Here is a 19,351-nt window from a genome sequence, read left to right as displayed (position 1 = left end):
TAAGATGATTAAAGGATTCGATAGGGTAGAAAGTGGGGGGAGTCCAGAACAAAGGGGAATAACCTTAAAATTAGAGCCAGGCCTTTCAGGGTTGATGTCAGGAAGCACTTCTTCACACAAAGGGTGGTGGAAATCTGGAACTCTCTCCCCAAAAAGCTGTTGAGGCTGGGAGTCAATTGTAAATTTCAACACAGATCGATAGATTTTTGTTGGGTAAGGGTATTGAGGGTTACGGAACCAAGGCGTGTAGATGGAGTTAAGATACAGATCAGTCATAATCTAATTGAATAAAGGAACAGGCTTGAGGGGCTGAATGGCCTCCTCCTGTTCCTATGTTTCCGCTCCTGGCAGTGAAAGTGCTCCATATAATGGGATCAGCCTGAGGGGGAGGGTGTGCCAACGTTTCCGGCATTGTACAGAAGGTTCCCCTTGTGCAGTTCGCACTGTTGTATTTCCCAGTAGATTTTCCTGTTGCCGCCGGGGATCGGGAGCTCAATCCCAGGATTGGCTCGGCTGCCTGTGGGGCATCGTTGGTTTGTTAGTGCCAGAGAGTTGCACTTGTGACGTACGTCTGTGCCAATCCACTGGCTCGGCGTTAGAAAAGCAAAATACTGCGGATGCTGGAAATCTGAAATAAATACAGAAAATGCTGCAAATACTCAGCGATCAGGTAGCATCTGTGGAGAGAGGAAACAGAGTTAATGTTTCAGGTCGGTGACCCTTCGTCAGAACTGGAAAAAGTTAGAGACGTAACAGGTTGTTAAGCAAATGTAGGGGCAGGGAAAGGAGAGGGGAGGAAAGAACAAAAGGGAAGGTCTGTGATAGGATGGAAGGCAGGAGAGATTAGAGAGACAAAAAGGACAATGGTGCAAGGCAAAAGGAGATGGGAATGGGACAAGTTAAGGAACAAAAGATGAGTCTAGATAGGCAAATGGGAACGGCAGAATCATTAACAGCTGTTGTGGGAAAGAAAGAAAATGACAGAAAAAAATAGGGACAGAGGTTATGGTCTGAAATTGTTGAACTCGATATTGAGTCCGGAAGGCTGTACAGTGCCTAAACAAAAGCTGCGGTGCTGTTCCTCGAGCTTCTGTTGAGCTTCATTGGAATAGTGTTAGAGGCTGAGAACAGAGAGGTCAAAGTGGGAGTGGAGCGGAGAATTAAAGTGACTGGCGACTGGAAGCTCGGGGTCACGCTTATGGACTGAATGGAGGTGTTCCATAAAGCGGTCACCCAATCTGTGTTTGGTCTCCCCAATGTAGAGGAGACCACATCGTGAGCAGCGAATACAGTATACTAAATTGAAAGAAGTACAAGTAAATCGGTGTTTCACCTGGAAGTAGTGTTTGGGGCCTTGGACAGTGGGAAGGGCGGAGGTAAAAGGGCAGGTGTTGCATCTCCTGCGCTTGCACGGGAAGGTGCCGTGGGAAGGGGAGACGGTGCTGGGGGTGACTGCGGAATGGACCGGGGTGTCGCGGGGGGAGCGGTCCCTCCGGAATGCTGGGAGGAGAGGGGAAGATGTGATTGGTGGTGGGATCGCGCTGGAGGTGGCAGAAATGGCGGAGGATGATCCGTTGAACGTGGAGGCTGGTGGGGTGAAAGGTGAGGCCAAGGGGAACCCTGTCATGGTTCTGGGAAAGAAGGGAAGAGGTGAGAGGAGAAGTGCGGGAAGTGGAACGGACACGGTCGAGGGCCATGCCAACCAGGATAGAGGGGAATCCTCAGTTGAGGAAAATGGAAGATATATTGGAAGCATCAATATGGAAGGTGGCATCTTCAGAACGGATGCGACGGAGACGGAGAAATTGTAAGAATGGAATGGCGTCCTTGCAGGAAGTGGGGTGGGAGGAAGTATATTTGAGGTAGCTGTGGGAGTCAGTGGGTTTATAGTGAATATTTGTCAATAGCCTATCCCCAGAAATGGAGACAGAGAAGTCGAGGAAGGGAAGAGTCGGAGATGAACCATGTGAAGGTGAGGGAAGGGTGGAAATTGAAAGCAAAGTGAATGAAATTTTCTGGCTCGGTGTTGAAACCGTGCGCACACACCTCGGCACATTGAGACCAGTCCAACATGCGTGACGGTAACCCACGGGAGCTGACTCCACTCAGACCACCGCTCCCGGCTTTTACCGGGACGGTCACTTGGGTAGCAAACCAAAGTCTCAAAATATAGACATGTTCTGGTCGTTCGCCAGTTTACTTACTTTAAAGGTGTAATTAAGTAAATTGGAATTCTTGTTAATTATTTAGTCAGCCTTGCTAACGTTTCACTGAAATCTGTTTATGTTTAGAAGTTTTTTTAAATATTCCAAGCTGTTTACTGGTCTCCAATCAGCTTTTCTTCCCCAAATAAAGTTCAGCATTGTGAGATCTGAGTGCACAGCACTGCATAGTGCGTCAGATTACCCAGAGTGGATTCACTGATTCCACAATCCTGAGGAACCACCGGCAGGGGATCAGCTCCCACTGTTGTCATCCTATCTCTGATCCACACTCTCTGGGAGTTTGGCTTTCCCTGGGATCATTGAAGTTACCCGACCATTGTTTTTTAGTTGGCTTTGAACCCAGCCTGGACAAGGGACTGAGAAGCTGTTTCTCACTCCCAACTGCAAGAGGTTTATGTTGATATGAATTCAGTTTCAGTCCAGTTTGTACAGGATTACTAGTGAATGAATTAGCACAAACCTCACTTTATCTAACCAGTTGTAGCCAGAGAACCACCTGCGACGGTTTCTCTTCCTGCTCTGGCTTCGTTACCTCTGGTGTCCCCCAGGGTCTAGCCTTAGCCCTTCCTATTTCTCATCAAGCTGTCCTTCGGTGACATCATCCAGAAACACAGCATCAGGTTGCACATGTACACTGACGACACCCAGCTCTACCTCACCACTCCCTCTCTCGAACCCTCCACTGCCTCTGATTTGTTATGCTGCTTGACCGATAACCAGTCCTGAATGAGCAGAAATTTCCTCCAGTGAAACATTGGGACGATCAAAGCCATTGTCTTCGGTCCCCGTCACAAATTCCGTTCCCTAGCCACTGACTCCATCCCTCTCTCTAGCCACTGTCTGAGGCTGAAGCAGGCTGTTTGCAACCTTGGCATCTTATTTGACCCTGAGCTGAGCTTCAGACCCCATATTCTCTCCATCACAAAGACCACCTACTTCCACATTCACTAACTCCTGCCCCACTAATGCCTTGGATTTCAAATTCTCATCATGTTTAATTCCCTCCATGGCCTCACCCTTCCCTATCTCTGTAACCTCCTCTGGCCCTCCAAGAACTCTGCATTCCTTCAATTCTGGCCGCTTGAGCATCCCCGATTTTAATCACTCCACCATTGGCGGCTGTGCCTTCAGCTGCCTGGGCCCTAAGCCCTGGAATTCCCTCTTTATTTAGGGAGGGATATACTTGCATTGGAGGCAGTTCAGAGAAGGTTCACTAGGTTGATTCCTGAGATGAAAGGGTTGTCTTATCAGGAAGTAGGTTGGGTCTATACCCCCCGACATGTCTGCACTCCTCTACTTCTGCCCTCTTGAGCATCCTGATTATAATCGCTCCACCATTGGTGGCTGTGTCTTAAGTTGCCTGGGCCCCAAGCTCTGAAACTCCCTGCCTAAACCTCTCTGCCTCTCTACCTCTCTTTCCTCCTTCAAGACGCTTGTTAAAACATGTCTCTTTGACCAAGCTTTTGGTTACCTATGCTAATTTCTACTATGCGGCTCGGCGTCAAATTTTGCCCAATAACATTCCTGTGAAGCATCTTGGGATATTTTATTACATTAAAGGTGTTATATAAATGCAGTTGTTGAGATGGAGTTTGTGTACAGAGGAGATCGGGAGGCTGTATCATTTTAGACATTATCTGGAAGGCCTGCACAGGATTTTATTCTAATCGATGGAAAGATACTGCTGCAGCATCAATTTTGGATTAGAAGGGGTTAACTCCCCAAACCATCAGAAATGTCATCCAGACTGTTGCTATGGTAATTTTAATGCTAATCAGGTAACCATGGAAGTGGTTGAACATTGTCTCTAGCATCCCACACCACAGTGTTCGAATTGTTTCCCGGGTCACTAGGCAGATTGTCCACGGCACTGTTTATTTATGCAAATTTCAGTCGCTTTTAAACAACAGGTGAATCCCAGGGGTCAGGTCGCTAAAATGGCCACATTACTGAGAAACATTTCGGGCCATCAATAACCATGATCTACTTTGTTTTCTCTCAATGTGACTGGAGTGGATCCATTGTGGGTCACATGGAAAGATATTCTGTCATTCCATTAGATAGCTTGGCTTTAGAAGCTTGACCACAGTATTAGCAAAGTTACATTTTTATTGTTTTAAAACTTCAACTCTATTCTTTTAAAACTGCAGGTAAAAGCCAACTGCCCAGCTTCTAAATGCGGAACAGTCGGAAATGGTTGGATTTCACCGTGAGAACCTTTCTGTTTAGCCAGTTTGTTGCATTTGGAATCATTTTCTCACGAGACTGATTTTTTAGCCCAACATCCATAAAGGCAAGAGAACACAGTAGGAGAGTACTTGGAGACATGACGTGTGGTGACTATAGCGAGCTCAGGAGGAACAGGAGACCTTGGACCTGTGCTTCCCAAAGCTCTCCCGCACTGGGGGTTTTCCTCACCTCATGTCTGGGTCTGTTGTAGACTCATTGATAGAGACTGATTGCCGTGATTGGCCAATGATTCCACATCATGTGACAACCATGATGATCGAAGGCAAACTAGTTGGGCCTTGGTAATCTTTCATCTAGAATTGTGGAATATGCAAGGCTACATTAGCCAATATATGCAACAAGAGTTCTCTATTATTATCCCTGGATCGTACCATCATTAACCGGTATTGGACAGAATAGGTGCATTCCGGGTCACAGGGGACATGAGGTCCACAGATTGGAGTGATCAGTGTGACTAAATCCAAGAGATTATTTAGTGTAAAACCCGGGAGTTTTAGAGAACTCGAGTGTGAGGGGAACAGACACACAGCCAGGAACAGTGAGAGTGAGAGAGAGGCAGAGACAGGTGATGCTGTGGCAGTGGAGGTAAAGGGCTAGGCGCTAACTTTTGAAATCTTCAAAAATTAGAGCCAGGTACTAATGATTCTCAGCTTCCAATAAAGTGACTGTTAGCGCTCCAGGAAAGAGCTGGCTTGCTAAATCAAGCACTAATTACTTCAGTAGGACGCTACAGGGGTGCTACCATCAGACCGATAATGAATTTCAGGTGGAATGCAATTGGGAATGATCTTTCACACCGGCTCCTTCCAGCTCTTAAAGGGGAGGTTGCATCAATTGTGCAGATCTTCATTATCAGCATTGCTAACAGGGCGCTGCGCAGTGGATTACATCACGATCACTGGGGCGCTAAGGACTGAGGCGTTAAGTCTTAGCGCCTGCGCAAAAATGGCAGGGAATTTCGTGGGAGTCACTCAATTCACAGCGCCTGGTCGCAGCGACCCATTATCGTCCCCCCGGAGGCTCAAGCGGGAGGTGCAAAGGAGACCAATTTCTCCCCCAAAGGGTCTTGAAAATTGAAGCTGAGTTCAAGGTTGCGCAGGACACTAAGGTTGTGCCCCAACAACCTGAAGGGGGTGTTGAGGAGGAGGAGGGTGGAGTGAGGCACAAGTGTGGTGTCTTTGGATGGTTTCAATGTTTGTCTATAAGGAGAGACTTGAGATCCTGAGACAGTTTCCATTGGAGCTGAATGGCTAAGAGGAGATTTAATAGAGGTTTGTAAAATTATGCACAAGTAGATATGCACTTGAAGTGCTGTAACCTACAGGTCTACGGACCTAGAGCTGGAAAGTGGGATTAAGCTGGATAGCTCTTGGTCGGCCGGCATGGACACGGTGGGCTGAAATGGTCTCTTTCCATGTTGTAACTTTCTATTAATTCTAATTAATTTTATTATGATGGTTTTAGTTTTCATCCTCTGTTATCAAAATGTAATTGTTTTTGAATTATCTTTACACCCAGAGAGGGACCAGTTAATGTATTTCAACATCCTGACTCCAGTTTTATGTTTGAGATTTCAATGAATGGTGATTGACAAAATAATGTAACTATTTCATTAACCCTTTCACCACTTCCATTGCAGCAGAATGGTTCATCTTTTTCCAAGTAATTACTCGTTAATTGTTTTATAATTTTGGTAGTTCCAGTTATGAGTAATTCTGCCTCCCAATAATTATATGTGCATTGACAAGATGTCACACAGACAGGATATTGTTTAAAATAAAACCGTGAAGTTCACAATAACACAGCCATCTGCAGAGGGATTGATTCAGGGCTTAACAAAGGGCTTGAACCAGGGAAAAGCAGATGTGAGAGAGTGATGATTACAGGGAACTCCGATCTCAAAGCATGTTACAAATTCTGAGCTCTCTGCTGTTATCCCAAGAAATCTGGAGAGTAATCTGCTTCTTCTCAAAATTGATCATGAGCCTCAACTTTTAAGTGAGCCGGTGCTTGACTTTATTTAACGGGTTGAAGTAAAAAGAAAGACATACACTTCTATAGAAAACATAGAAACATAGAAAATAGGTGCAGGAGCAGGCCATTCAGCCCTTCTAGCCTGCACTGCCATTCAATGAGTTCATGGCTGAACGTATACAGTGTCCTTCACGACCACCGGACTTCGTGAAGCACTTTACAGCCAATGAAGTACTTTGTAATTTGTTGTAATTTGATATGGGAAGTTGAGTTGTGAAGTGGTGGTAATACGACGGAAGTTGTGTTCTGTGTTTGGGATTGAGGCTTGATTCAATTGAACGTACAACATTCCAATCATATTGCTCAGCCCCTGTGCCTCTTTATCTGTAGCTGCTCCATAGAATCATAGAATCTTTCAGCCCATTATGCCTGTGCCGGCTCTTTGGTAGAGCTGTCCAATTAAATCCTCTCCCCTTACTCTTTCCCCATAGCCCTGTAAATGTTTCCATTTCAAGTATTTATCCAATTCCCTTTTGAAAGTTACTATTGAATTTGCTCCCACCGCCCTTTCAGGCAGCGCGTTACAGATCACAACAACTCGCTGCGTAGAATTTTTTCCCTCATCTCCCTTCTGGTTCTTTTTCCAATTACTTAAATCTGTGTCCTCTGGGAGGGTCTACAGCAACTATTTATCTAACGGACTAAAGGTGGCTCAACACGAGCCTCTTAACTTTTCCAACAGTGGACATCACCGTAGAGGGTCAACGGGTTCATCTTGGAGTAACTAATAACTTTATTTCCAAACAAGCAGTAATACGAGGCATAGAACAAACAGCAAATACCAAAAGTGTGACATGAACACAAAGAGAGTGTCTTTAATGGGTTAATTAGCACAGCCCCTGATTGAGTTCCAATGACTGTTTTATGCAGGTGTCCACCTACAAAGCAACAGTGACTGCACTTCAGACTAATTCATTTATAAATAGAAATATAGGAATGGCTAGATGTCAAAAGACCCAGGTCTGTCTAGTTCGCCGTCTACCATCTTGGGAGTCTCAGATATCGCAATTGACCCAATGCATCTAGGAACTTAGGAACAGGAGGAGGTCATTGAGCCCCTCGAGCCTGTTCCGTCATTCAATGAGATCATGGCTGATCTGCAACTTAACTCCATCCATCCGCCTTTAGCCCATATCCCTCAATGCCTTTGGTTAACAAAAATGTATCAATCTTAGATTTAAAATTAACAATTGATCTAGCATCAATTGCCATTTACGGAAGAGAGTTCCAAACTTTTACCACCTTTGTGTGTAGAAGTGTTTCCTAATTTCACTCTTGAAATGTCTAGCTCTAACCTTGAGACTATGTCCCCTACTCCTAGGCTCCCCAACCAACGGAAATGCTTTCTCTCTATCTACCTTATCTTTTACCCTAATACCTTGAAAACTTCGATCAGATCACCCCCTAACTGTCTAAATTCTAGGGAGTACAATCTTAATTTGTATATAATTTAATCTCTCCTCATAAGTTAACCCTTGTGTCCAGGTATCATTCTGGTAAACGTACACTGCGCTCCCTCCAACGTCAATATATCCTCCCTAAGGTGTGGTGCCCAGAACTGCTCACAGTGCTCCAGGTGTGGTCCAACCAGGGCTTTGTACAGCTGCAGTATAACTTCTATCCCTTTGTACTCTAGTCCTCTAGATAGAAAGGCCAGCATTCTATTAGCCTTTTGATTATTTTCTGTACCTGTCCTTGACATTTTAATGATCTATGTACCTGGACTCCCAAATCTATTTGGGCATCCACTGTTTTCAGCTTTTCACTATTTAGAACGTACCCTGCGGGTCCTTTTTAGGTCCAAAGTGGATAACCTCACATTTGCCTACATTGAAATCCATTTGCCACAGTTTTGCCCATTCACTTAATCTATCAATGTCCCTGTGTAATTTTCTGCTTTCATCTACACTCTCTACAATGCCACCTATCTTTATGTCATCGGCAAATTTGGATATATGACTTTCTATGCTGTCATCTAAGTTGTTAATAAATACTGTGAATAGTTGAGGCCCCGACACAGATTCCTACGGGACACCACTGGTCACATCCTACCAATTTGAGTACCTGCCCATTATCTGTACTGCCTGTCTCCTGCCACTCAGCCAATCTCCTAACCAGGTCAATGATGTGCCCTCAATTCCGTGGGATTCTACCTGAGTTAACAGTCTCTTATGAGGGACTTTATCAAATGCCTTCTGGAAGTCCACAGATATTCCCCTGTCCACTACTTTAGTCACCTCTTCAAAAAATTCAATCAGTTTTGCCAGGCATGACTGATCTTTCACAAATCCATGCTGGCTCTCTCTCATCAACTGAAGATTTTTGACCTGTTCAGTCACCCTATCCTTAATTATAGACTCTAGCAATTTTAAATAGTGGAGTGACTTGTGCAATTTTCCAATCTAAAACGACAGTTCCTCAATCGAGAAAACTTTGGAAGATTATAGTTAGGGCATCTGTAATGCGCTCACTTCCTTTAAAACCCTGAGATGGAAGCCGTCTGGTCCTGGGGTTTCTAATTCTTCAGTGACAGTATTTTCTAGCTTCTTGCTTTTAAGAATTCAGTAAGTCTGGTAATTTGATAACTGAGCTGAGAAAAAGTGAAGATGAAAATTGGAATATTGACATATTGACAGCGGGTTCACTCTAGTGTCCTTCAGGGAAGGTTAACTCACTGTCCTTACTCGGTCTGACCTGGTTTACTCTTCACACCATTAGAAGCAGCCCTCATAACCACCTCAATTGTTGGGGACTGGACTAAATGCAGCTCCCAGCATTGGCCACATTTAGAGCACAGATTAAAGGAATCACAAGGTTACTGTTGTGCTAAACTTTCTCCTGACGCTTCTCCACAAACTTCCCAATCATTACAGTCCAGACTCGGCTGAAACTCTTGCTGTGTCACATAAACTCGGCTTGTATTCCCTGGAGTATAGAAGATTCAGGGGTGATTGGATTGAGGTTTATAGGATTTTGAAAGGGGTTGATAGGGCAGATAGAGAGAAACTTATTCTGCTGGTGGGCGAGTCTAGGACTCAGAGTCTTGAAATCAGAGCAAGGCCATTCAGGAGGGAAGTTAGGAAACACCTAGTAAAGAATACGCATAGTAAAGGGTCCCCTAGGAAAGAGTGATCATAGCATGGTTGAATTTTAACTTCAGTTGGAGGGTGAGAGAGTTGGATCTCAAACCAGTGTCCTGATCTTAAATAAAGGTGATTACAAAGGTATGAAGGCAGAATTGGCAAAAGTGGACTGGGAAAATAGATTAAAGTGTAAGACGGTTGATAAACAGCGGCTGACATTTAAGGAGATATTTCATAACTCTCAACAAAAATATATTCCAGTGAGAAGGAAAGACTTTAAAAGAAGGGAGAACCATCCGTGGTTAACTAAGGAAGTAAAGGATGGTATCAAATTGAAAAAAATGGCTTACAAAGTTGCCAAGATTAGTGGGAGGCTAGAAGATAGGGAAATTTTTTAAAAATCAGCAATGGATGACTAAAAAAATTGCAGAGAGGAAAGATAGTTTTTGAGAGTAAACTAGCAAGCAATATAAAAATGGATAGTAAGAGCTTCTACATGTATATAATAAAGGAAAAGAGTAGCAAACGTAAATGTTGGTCCCTTAGAGGATGAGACTGAGGAATTAATAATGGGGAGCAGGGAAATGCCAGAGACATTGAACAAATATTTTGTATCGGTCTTCATGGTAGAAGACACTAAAAACATCCCAATAATAGATAATCAAGGGGCTATAAGGAGGGAGGAACTTAAAACAATCACTATCACCAAAGAAAAAAGTACTCGGTAAAATAATGGGACTAAAGGTGGACAAGTCCCCTGGACCCGATCGCTTTCATCCTAGGGTTTTAAAAGAAGTGGCTGCAGAGATAGTGGATGCCTTGTAATCTACCAAAATTCCCTAGATTCTGGAGAGGTTCCAGCGGATTGGAAAACCGCAAATGTAACGCCCCCTATTTGAAAAAGGAGGAAGACAGAAAGCAGGAAACTATAGACCAGTTAGCCTAACATCTGTCGTTGGTAAAATGCTGGAATCCATTATTAAGGAAGCAGTAGCAGGACATTTGGAAAAGCATGATTCAATCAAGCAGAGTCAGCATCGTTTTAAGAAAGGGAAATCATGTTTGACAAATTTGCTGGAGCTCTTTGAGGATGTAATGAGCAGGGTGGATAAGGGAGAACCAATGGATGTGGTGTATTTGGTTTTCCAGAAGGCATTCAATAAGGTGCCACATAAGAGGTTAGTGCATAAGATAAGAGCTCACGGGTTGGGGGTAATATATTAGCATGGATAGAGGATTGGCTAACTAACAGAAAACATAGAGTCAGGATAAATGTGTCATTTTTTGGTTGTAAAATGGTAACTGGTGGGGTGCCGCTAGTGGTGGGGCCTCAATTATTTACAATCTATATTAATGACTTGGATGAAGGGACTGAGTGTAATGTAGCCAAGTTTGCTGATGATAAAAAGATGGGTGGGAAAGCAAGTTATGAGGAGGACACAAAGAATCTGCAAAGGGATACAGACAGGCTAAGTGAGTCGGCAAACATTTGGCAGATGGAGTATAATGTAGGAAAATGTGAGGTTATCCACTTTGGCAACAAAAAAGCAAATTATTATTTAAATAGAAACTACAAAATGCTGCAGGACAGAGGGACCTGGGGGTCCTTGTGCATGAAACACAAAACATTAGTATGCAGGTACAGCAATTAATCAGGAAGGCAAATGGATTTTGGCCTTTATTACAAGGGGGATGGAGTATAAAAGCACGGAACTGCTACAACTGTACAGGGTATTGGTGAGGCCACACCTAGAGTACTGCATACAGTTTTGGACCCCGATATTGATGGCCTTACTGCCCAATGGTGCCCATTGCCACCGACAGCTGCTGAGTTTTGCCTTCAGTCTCCCCTCTGTGCCAGTTTCCACTTGGGCTGGAGTGGGCGGGAGGGAAGTACTGCCGGGAACCGCCCGCTGATGGCCGCTGATGGCGAAGTAGCGTAAATGTCCTCCCGCCCGCCGAGCTGCCAGATTGGAGCGGGCGAGAGTCGGCGGGCATTGGCACCAGCAGGGGGAAGAACCCCTGCATGGAAGCCAATCTAACCCCGACAGTAAGTACGAAGACCTGCAATAAAAGTTTAGTGAACATCTTTAAGAAAACATTTTTACAGCGACTTACCTGGATGGGGCCCCCTGAAAGTGCTCCGGTGTTTTTTTTCTTTGTAATGATTTTTATTTTCAGGTCTTCCACCCTCCCTTTGCCGCCGAGATTGAGAGCTCCTGCCCGCTGCCGCCCAGATTGACAACATAAGTCGTTATTTTCCCGCCGGGCACTTTTAGTGGCACCTTCCTGGCAAAGTTCTGCCCGGTCGCTCGGTGGCCATCGGTGGTCCTTCGGGCGGCACTTGGGCGGACCTTCGGTTTCACCGATTTCGGGTCCTTAATCTCCTTATTTAAGGAAGGATATACTTGCACTGCAGGCAGTTCAGAGAAGGTTCACTCGGTCAATTCCGGAGATGAGGGGGTTGACTTATGAGGAAAGATTGAGCAGGTTGGGCCTATACTCATTGGAGTTCAGAAGAATGAGAGTTGATCTTATTGAAACATAAGATACTGAGGGGGCTTGACAAGGTAGACGCAGAGAGGATATTTCCACTCTTGAGAGAATCCAGAACTAGTGGCATAGTTTAAGAATAAGTGGTCTCCCATTTAGAACAGTGATGAGAAGGAATTTCTTCTCTGAGAGTCGTAACTCTGTGGAATTCTCTTCCCCAGAGAGCTGTGGAGGCTGGTCATTGAATATATTTAAGGTGGAGATCGACAGATTTTTGAACGATAACAGAGTTGAGAACATAAGAACACAAGAAAATAGGAGCAGGAGTAGGCCACCTGGGCCCTCGATCCTGCTCCACTATTTAATACGATCATGGCTGATCTGATAATGGACTCAGCTCCACTTCCCTGCCCGCTTCCCATAACCCTTTATTCCCTTATCGCTCAAAGATCTGTCTATCTCCGCCTTAAATATATTCAATGACCCAGCCTCCACAGCTCTCTGGGGCAGATAATTCCACATCTCAGTTTTAAATGGGCGATCCCTTATTCTGAGATGATGTCCCCTAGTTTTAGTTTCCCCCAGGAGTGGAAATATCCTCCCTGTATCCACTTTGTCGAGCACCCTCATTATCTTATATGTTTCGATAAGATCCCCTCTCATTCTTCTGAACTCCAATGAGTAGAGGCCCAACCTATTCAACCTATCTTCATAAGTCAACCCCCTCATCTCCGGAATCAACCTAATGAACCTTCTCTGTTATGCGGAGCAGGCAGGAAAGTGGAACTGAGCTCAAGGTCAGATCAGCCGTGATCTTATTAAATGGCGGAGCAGCCTCAAGGGGTCAAATGGCCTACTCCTGCTCCAAATTCCTATGTTCTTCACGCAAAGGGTGGAAGTGTGGAACTCTCTCCCACACAAAGCATCAGATGCTAATCATTTTAAATCTGAGATCGATAGGATTTTGCTAGAAAAGTATATTAAGGGATATGGAGATCGGCAGATGGATGGAGTTAGGTTACAGATTAGCTGTGATTCATTGAATGTCAGAACAGGCTCGAGGGGCCGAATGGCCTCCTCCTCTTCCCATGTGTCAAAGCCCCAAACCCAATACTTCTAGAGCCACTCTGATATTCAGAAAGAAACAAACAGATTCTTATACAATATTTTAATTAGTGTAGGAGATCGCTGCAACAAATCAAAATACTTTGTGAATAAAACCAATGAAACTGAGGAAACAGACTTGGCAAAATGCTGACCTTTGTTTACAGGTGGTCAGTTGTAAGATGTGAAGACACTGCTGTCAGGGTGAGATCACACACATTGCCGCTGTGGGACAAGACAGTTCTCGGGCTGACAGGGGAGCTGATGTTTATAAAGCACACCATTGAAATCTGCGTCAATCAAACCGATCTGTTCTCAACTCAAGAATGACATTTGAAAGTTAAAGTCAAAACACAGACTTAGCAGTGATCATTAAGCGGTGCAAGATACTGTCAGCCTGTGAGAGATATGGATTATTTATGCTGCCTATTTCTCTGTAGTTGATTTTATGCGAAAATTCAATGTAAATATTGAATGTCAAGAAGAGAATTCACGACAACAGATAAACTAAAAACTGCGATTGCTGGAAATGCACAGATCTGTGTCAGTGGGTGAACACTGTCAGTGGAGAACCCGCGTTAAACAGATGGTGAGTGGCAAACTATTCCACTATAGACGGCATCACAATCCGCCCAATTCTGTTTTAACTGACATCCAGAACACCTCGCCCGTGTACAGCACCTTTAACACGGAGCTTCACAGAGGCAGAAGGAAAAGAAGGAGTTATAGGACAGGTGACCAGAACCTTGGTCAAAGAGTAGGTTTTAAGGAGGAGAGAGAGGTTTTAAGGAGGCGAGAGAGGTGTAGAGGTTTAGGGAGGGAATTCCAATGTGGAGCCTAGGCAACTGAAGGTACCGCCACTCATGGTGGGGCGAGAGTGGGGGGCGGGGTTGTTCCAGATTCGGAGGGACCGAGTGTTCTGGGGGGTGGGGGTGGGGGGGGGGAGGGGGGGGAGGATTGAGAGTATTAGTTGTGGGGCTGGAGGAGAGTACAGAGATAGGGAGGGGCGAGACCATGGAGGGATTTGAAAACAAGGATGAGAATTTTAAAATCGAAGTGTTGCAGGACCGAGCGCCAATGTAGGGCAGTGAGCAGAGGGGGCGATGGGTGAGCGGAACTTGGTGCCAGTTAGTACAAGATTATGGAGGGTGGAAGATGGGAGGTTAGCCAGGAGGGTGTTGGAATAGTCGAGTTTGGAGGCGTTTTTCAGTAAGAGTCACTGGGTGGCGATCAGGAATGGGAACCCGAGTTGGTTTTTACCTCCAAGATGCTGAGGTCAAAGCAACACTCTCAGCCGAGATGAGCGAACTCAACACAGAGTAAGGATTGATTGATGCTGGGATCTTGCTGACCTCTAAAGCAGTGACGTATCAGGCAGTGTATTTAGCCTCTGAGCCATCGAAGGAGTTGGGAAAATATGTCCGAGAGTGTCCTTAAAAATGAAGTGGGGTGTTGGACGAGTGCAGTGCATTGTAGACTATTCTACAGGCTCTGGGCTTTCTGCATCGCACCATCCACTATCGTTAACCCCCAGATCCCGAGCCCTGGATACCATCTCTCAACGGCACCTGCAATTCTCGCGTCATTTGAGAAGGCAGCGTGAAATGCTGAAACCTGATTTTGTTCAGTTATTGTGAAGGGTTGGAGGCAAAAACCCCTTCTGCTCAGAGTCCTGCATTGCTCACTCCCCATTTGGCCCATCGCCCCAGTGCGCTCCCTCTGAGAGAGCTCTCCCTCACTTCCTTTCCCCGAACTTTCTCCGCAGCCATTACATTTAAGTTCTGAAAAGTGATTTGAAACGTGTGCCACTATTGGTTTGGGTGAATGTGTTGGTTTGTCCCGTCCTGTAATCAGAAGCTCCTGGCTGACCCTGGCTGACACTAAGGTGCAACAAGAGCTTGCTACGATTAATCATGAGACAAATGGGCTAGAAATTCCATTGGAGGGCTCCTGAGGCACTAATATCGCCTGGACGCTAAATTTAGGGGGGGAAGGTTTTTAGCACCGGGCCCAGCAAAATTCAGTTTCAGCACCCTGAAAATGCACTAAGGGAGGCATTTCACACTTATCTTACGGCGCTGGACCGGGTGAGCAACTGAAAGACCCGTTGCTAAAGAGCCGGCTTCGTAGTGCCCTAAGAGAGGCCTCGCTACAAAAAAAACCCCACCAGACCAAAATTCACCAAAAACATTCCTTACACATTACTCACCCAAATAAAGTTAAATCACAACAAGACAATTCCAAATATCAATCACACTCCCCTTTCCACCCCGGGACAGCGCTGCATGCCAGGCTCTCTCTGGCGGCTCACCGCGGGTGGCGAGCAAACCAAAGTTTGCTTCCGTGCCGCTACCGGGGGCAAAGCACACCGGCGCAACACTCCCAGGAGATTCTCCTCAGTGCCGCCGGTACTGACACACTGAAGTTGCCGAGTGGCGCTACTGTCGACTCTCGCTGGCGCTAACCCTTCGAAGAAGAGCAGGGGGAGTTTTCCCCAGTGTCCTGGGCCAGCCCCTCAGTCAACATAACAAAAACAGATTATCTGGTCATTATCACATTGCTGTTGGTGGGAGCTTTCTGTGCGCAAATTGGCTGCCGCGTTTCCCACGTTACAACAGTGACTGCACGCCAAAAAGTACTTCAATGGCTGTAAAGCGCATTGAGGCGTCCTGAGGTTGTGACTCAGAGGTGAGAGTGCTACCCACTGAGCCACGGTTGATAAGGGAAGTTCTGTGGATGTGATTATGTTTAGAGTTCAGGCGGGCTTCTAATGCGATATCACACAGGGGACAAATCAGGGTCACTGGTACTAAATCCCAAGAGAGGATAATGAGTCTGTACAGTCACACCGAGAGCAGAGTACAGCACTGGGCACTGTACAGTCACACTGGGACCACTGGGCACTGTACAGTCACACCGAGAGCAGAGTACAGCACTGGGCACTGTACAGTCACACCGAGAGCAGAGTACAGCACTGGGCACTGTACAGTCACACCGAGAGCAGAGTACAGCACTGGGCACTGTACAGTCACACTGGGACCACTGGGCACTGTGCAGTCACACTGGGAGTTCTGGGCACTGTACAGCCACACTGGGAGCACTGGTACAGTCACACTGGGAGTTCTGGGCACTGTACAGTCACACTGGGACCACTGGGCACTGTACAGTCACACTGGGACCACTGGGCACTGTACAGTCACACCGAGAGCAGAGTACAGCACTGGGCACTGTGCAGTCACACTGGGAGTTCTGGGCACTGTACAGCCACACTGGGACCACTGGGCACTGTACAGTCACACTGGGACCACTGTACAGTCACACTGGGACCACTGGGCACTGTACAGTCACACTGGGACCACTGGGCACTGTACAGTCACACTGGGACCACTGGGCACTGTACAGTCACACTGGGAACACTGGGCACTGTACAGTCACACTGGGACCACTGTACAGTCACACTGGGAGCACTGGGCACTGTACAGTCACACTGGGACCACTGTACAGTCACACTGGGAGCACTGGGCACTATACAGTCACACTGGGAGTTCTGGGCACTGTACAGTCACACTGGGACCACTGGGCACTGTACAGTCACACTGGGAGCACTGGTACAGTCACACTGGGAATTCTGGGCATGTACAGTCACACCGGGGGCACTGGGCACTGTACAGTCACACTGGGAGTTCTGGGCACTGTACAGTCACACTGGGACCACTGTATAGTCACACTGGGAGTTCTGGGCACTGTACAGTCACACTGGGACCACTGTACAGTCACACTGGGAGTTCTGGGCACTGTTCAGTCACACTGGGAGCACTGGGCACTGCACAGTCACACTGGGACCACTGTACAGTCACACTGGGAGCACTGGGCACTATACAGTCACACTGGGACCACTGGGCACTGTGCAGTCACACTGGGAGTTCTGGGCACTGTACAGCCACACTGGGAGCACTGGTACAGCCGCACTGGGCACTGTACAGTCACACTGGGAATTCTGGGCATGTACAGTCACACCGGGGGCACTGGGCACTGTACAGCCACACTGGGAGTTCTGGGCACTGTACAGTCACACCGGGGGCACTGGGCATTGCACAATCACACCAGGGGCACTGGGCACAGTTCTCTTGAATTAAATGTTTAATGGGTGTATAATAATAGTTCTTCTTCTCTTCTCAGGCAGTCCCCTGTGTCGAGGATGATTTGCTCCACACAAAATGAGTTCTAAGCTGCCTGATGCCCAGTCCAGAACTTCATTTTAAAGGGTGCAAGTTGCCTGTGCATGAATGCTTTTAGCGTTGTAGGAAATGTGTGGCCATTGAGTGAGATGATGCAGTGTCGGGTGTAACGCAGGGTCCCTCGCTGACCATCTGACAGGCTGTGTCCTTTCCCTGTTCTGCTGCAGGTTCCAGCGGCTGCTCTGGGATCTTTCACCCACAGAGGGAGCCGCCCAGTCAAGATCAGAGACAGGAGCGGCAACACATCCTGATCCTCGCCACCACCAGGAGCGGCTCGTCATTCCTGGGGCAGTTATTCAACCAGCACCCCGCCATGTTTTACCTGTTCGAGCCTCTCTACCATGTCCAGCAGGTGTTCGCCAACTCCAGCGCCAGGCCCGGGGGCGTGGGGGACAGGCGGGCACTGCTGGGGGCCCACAGAGACTTGCTCAGCAACTTGTACCACTGCAATGTGAATTTTGTGGAGAATTATGTGAGACCCGCGCCCCGGGAACACGAGACAGCGGCGTTTTTCCGCAGGGGGGCCAGCAACGCTCTGTGCGAGCCCCCGCTCTGCCACCTGGACAGGGACTCGGGCGAGGCGACGGAACAGCGGTGCGCCAAGCAATGCAAGGTGCTGAACCTGACCCTGGCGTCGCAGGTTTGCCAGACGCACTCACACGTGGCGATCAAGATCGTCAGGATCCCCGAGATCCAAGAGCTGCGCCCCCTGAGCGAGGACCCCCGGCTCAACCTGAAGATCATCCACCTGGTCCGCGACCCCCGGGGCATCCTGGCCTCCCGCATGGCCACCTTCACCGACCACTACCGGGCCTGGAACATCTGGAACGCCACGGGCAGAAAGCCCCGCGGCGTGGACCTCTCCCAAATAGCCAGCACTTGTGCCGACCTGTCCGGTTCTGCGGGCACGGGGCTCAGCAAACCGGCCTGGCTCAGGGGCAGGTACATGCTGGTCAGGTACGAGGACCTGGCCAGAGCGCCCTTGTGGAAAGCCGCCCAGATTTACCATTTCCTGGGTCTGGAGCTGGACCCCCAGGTGAAGCGATGGATGGCGCAGAACACCCAGGGGCCCCGCGGGCCGGCGGGCAATCACAAATACGCCACGTCCCGGAACTCCAGCGCCACGGCAGAGAGCTGGAGGCTCAACCTGCCCTTCCACATTGTGCAAACGGTGCAACATCTGTGCAACCACACTCTGCTCCAGCTGGGCTACCGGCCGGCCCGCTCCCTGCAGCAGCTGCGCGATGTCTCCCACACCTTGGTGCAGTCCAGGACATTCCTGCCCTTCCTGTAGACAGCCTTGGCGGCACCGTTCGCATCATCACAGGAGGCTTTCCTGCGGCAGCACAGAGGCGAGGGCAGCCCACGGGAGGGAAGCCAGGAACCGGGGCTGGGGGTGGGGCGGGGGGGGGGGGGGCGGAATTGGCTCAGGCCCGAAATAGGCCCGAGTCACACCCGAAATTGGGCCCCGGACTCCCATCACTTTACTGCTCGCGAGCCCCGGTCTCCAATCGGGTACCAGACCATCGCCCGGTCCATGGGAACAAAGTCGGGCCGACTGAGTCCCCGGTAACCGCTTCAGGAGAGGGGTGGGGGTGGGGGAGGGAGTGAGAGAGAGTGATGGGGAGGGGGGGCTGGGGGTGAAGGGATGGGGAGGGGAGAGTGTGGAGCAGTGGGGAGGGAGAGATGGCGGGGGGGAGAGAATGGAGAGGTGGGGAGGGGGGAACAATGGGAGAGGGGTTAGGGGTGAAGGAATGGGGAGGGAGAGTGAAGGGATAGGGAGGAGTGGCTGGGGGTGGTTCTAGGGTCTTGGCTGACATTCTTTCCTCAACAAATACGCCAAAAACTGGTCATCCATTGTGGAACTGTTTCTGGGATCTTGCTATGCTGAATTAACTTCCATAGCACCAAGAAAGGCCTGTCA

General features: G+C 47.8%; 1 protein-coding gene across 1 annotated transcript in view; it reads left to right on the top strand.

The window, feature by feature from the left end:
* The window catches only part of LOC139281400 (carbohydrate sulfotransferase 1), a 38,966-nt gene extending 20,245 nt beyond the window's left edge, over window positions 1-18,721 (top strand). The window contains exon 3 of the mRNA XM_070901559.1: window positions 17,595-18,721. Coding sequence (XP_070757660.1) covers window positions 17,595-18,721 — 1,127 coding nt within the window. The remainder of the gene's footprint in view (window positions 1-17,594) is intronic.
* The last annotated feature ends 630 nt before the right edge of the window (window positions 18,722-19,351 follow it).

The sequence above is a fragment of the Pristiophorus japonicus genome, chromosome 15 (assembly GCF_044704955.1).
Source record: "Pristiophorus japonicus isolate sPriJap1 chromosome 15, sPriJap1.hap1, whole genome shotgun sequence".
In the NCBI taxonomy this organism is placed as follows: domain Eukaryota; kingdom Metazoa; phylum Chordata; class Chondrichthyes; family Pristiophoridae; genus Pristiophorus; species Pristiophorus japonicus.
This window is presented reverse-complemented; position numbering and strand designations above follow the sequence as displayed.